Source organism: Aplysia californica, unplaced genomic scaffold (genome assembly GCF_000002075.1).
Source record: "Aplysia californica isolate F4 #8 unplaced genomic scaffold, AplCal3.0 scaffold00461, whole genome shotgun sequence".
NCBI lineage: Eukaryota > Metazoa > Mollusca > Gastropoda > Aplysiida > Aplysiidae > Aplysia > Aplysia californica.
In genome coordinates, this window is record NW_004797731.1 from 64,177 (window position 1) to 66,552 (window position 2,376).

The 2,376-nt window shown below is 40.2% G+C and overlaps 1 protein-coding gene across 1 annotated transcript in view; it reads left to right on the forward strand.

Annotated features, from left to right (window-relative positions):
- LOC106012685 overlaps nucleotides 1–151 on the forward strand; it is a 12,851-nt gene extending 12,700 nt beyond the window's left edge. Inside the window, exon 8 of the mRNA XM_035971560.1 lies at nucleotides 57–151. Coding sequence (XP_035827453.1) covers nucleotides 57–151 — 95 coding nt within the window. The remainder of the gene's footprint in view (nucleotides 1–56) is intronic.
- Nucleotides 152–2,376: the final 2,225 nt, after the last annotated feature.

Consider the following 2,376-nt stretch of genomic DNA (forward strand, 5'->3'; position numbering starts at 1 on the left):
TATATATATATACTAGCCAAGGAGTTTACAGTTCGTTCTAAGCTCCTTGATACTAGCTGAGTACCTGGCTTTGCTCGGGGTCGACGCCTTGGCGTCTCTGCTCCTCCTGGTCTACGCCGCGGAGGCATTTTATATCTACATTGATGTCTAGTCTTCCACAGTAACATCTGGCTTCTAGATCTATGTTGCTTTAGATTAGGTCTGCCTTGATTAACTCTTCTCATGATCTACATTGCTTTAGTGTATTGCTGTCTAGCTCTTCACTATCACAAAATACGGGTTTCGCCTTACACCATCACAAAAAGCACTAAGACAATAATAATCCACGAAAGGGCTGCAACACTGTAAAAAGGAATACACCGACGTCTTCAAAATCACAGAGACAGTGTCTGTAGCTTGTTCACTTTCCTCTGACAGCGTTAAAAAAAAATTCTAGCTCATTGACAAGTACAGTGGAAACCATATATAACAGGTCCGGTATCTAGATCTAGATTCTTGATCTCATCTAGATCTAGACACTGTGCACAAAATACACTCACCCTTCGGCGTGCGCGCTAAATCCACTGCAGGAGAAATCTACTTTCAATACTTTCATGATTGTTTATCTTGATCTAGATCTAGATATTAGACACATGCAACTACACGCAGGGGGTAAACCGGGCTACGATTGGCTGAACCTTTGACTTTGACCCATGAATACATTAAGTAGGCCCACGGTAGGCTACTTTTGGCGTTTTCGACGACACCCTCCCTGTCACTCTCACCACCCTCCCTCTGCAGTGCTTTCTGGCATCCTCTATCTCTTCCTCTCCTTCTCTCTCTCTTTCTCTCTCTCTCTCTCTCTCTCTCTCTCTCTCTCTCTCTCTCTCTTTCCCCATCTCTCTCTCTCTCCCTCTCTCCCAAGGTAGGGTAACAAACAAAAAGTACCAACTTTGTAACACGTATTACTACTTGATTCTTCTCCTCCTTTTTCTTCTTATTCTCCCCCTCCCCCTCCTCTAATTCATCCTGCTCCTCCTCCTTCTTTTTCTTCTTCTTTTTCTTCTTCTTCTTCTTCTTTTTCTTCTTCTTCTTCTTCTTCTTCTTCTTCTTCTTCTTCTTCTTCTTCTTCTTCATCTTCTTCTTCGTCTTCTTCTTCGTCTTCTTCTTCGTCTTCTTCTTAATCTACACCTACATCTTCTCCTCCTCCTCCCCCTCCTCCTTCTTCTATGAGCGCTCCAAACCCGCTGTGAGAAGACGGTCAAAGGCATGAGACCGAAACCGAGAATTCCCGTAAACCTACTTAATGTATAACTGAAGACAAAATACTTCGGCGCAGTCGGCACTCCGCAGTGAATATACAATGTCGACGCAAATGATGGCGATCGCTACAAAAGAACTGAATTTAACTTTATATGGGCTTTCTTCTTACATTTTTTATCTCAATGAAAATACAATAGTGCAACACTACGTTTCAAGTTATAGGTACTGTCAAAGTTTCATATTTTTTCATTCTTAGTTTCTGAGAATATACTGTTCGCAAAATTTGGCCTTAGCTCCATTAGTAGTAAGATTATTATATGCAAACGCTGTTTCTCTCTCAAACGTCGTCGGTTGTGACAGGAAGGGTCGGAACCCGTGCCCTAAGTGATCTGTGGGTGGTTGGCGGGTGTTCTGGTGTGCTTTGCTCCTTCTCTCCTATGAAACATCTATCGTCCTTATCTCCCATCCTTCTTTTTTGTTTGTTGTTCTCTTGTAATACCGCTAATCTTCGGCACTTATTCGACCTTATTTTGTTGCAAGCCTGTGTAAAATGTCAACAAGTGTCAAGGCCTGTTGATAAAAATGTTATAATATGGGTTGTTTTTTCTTTTGCAGAACAGTATTCCATTCCCTGTGAACACCCAGCTAAATTGGGTGGGTATAGAGAAACTGATTATTACATGATGAAATGTTTCATGGATTCTCTTCAGGTAAGGCTGTCATCTTAAAGCAAAGTGGAGATGATGTCCATCTATCATCCTTATCTTTCCTCCTTTTCTTTGTTCTATAATAACACCTTTCATCTTCGACACTTATATGACCTAATTGTTTTGAGAGGGCAGTACCATTCTTACTAAAAACTAAACTTAGCGTAAAATGCTGCCTCTCCTTATCTGTCCTGTCTCATTCTCAAAGAACATTTTTACTGGCTTAATGTCTCCTAATTTTGCCGTGTTATCTCTCAAGTTTATTTTGTTTTTCTGTAATTTTGCCGTGTTATCTCTCAAGTTTATTTTGTTTTTCTGTTTGAAAGTATAGTTATCATAGTATTTCCATTTCTGATGCTATGGTGTGGTTTGCCCCATCTTTACTATCAAATATATATCGTCCGAATATATTATTATTATTATTATT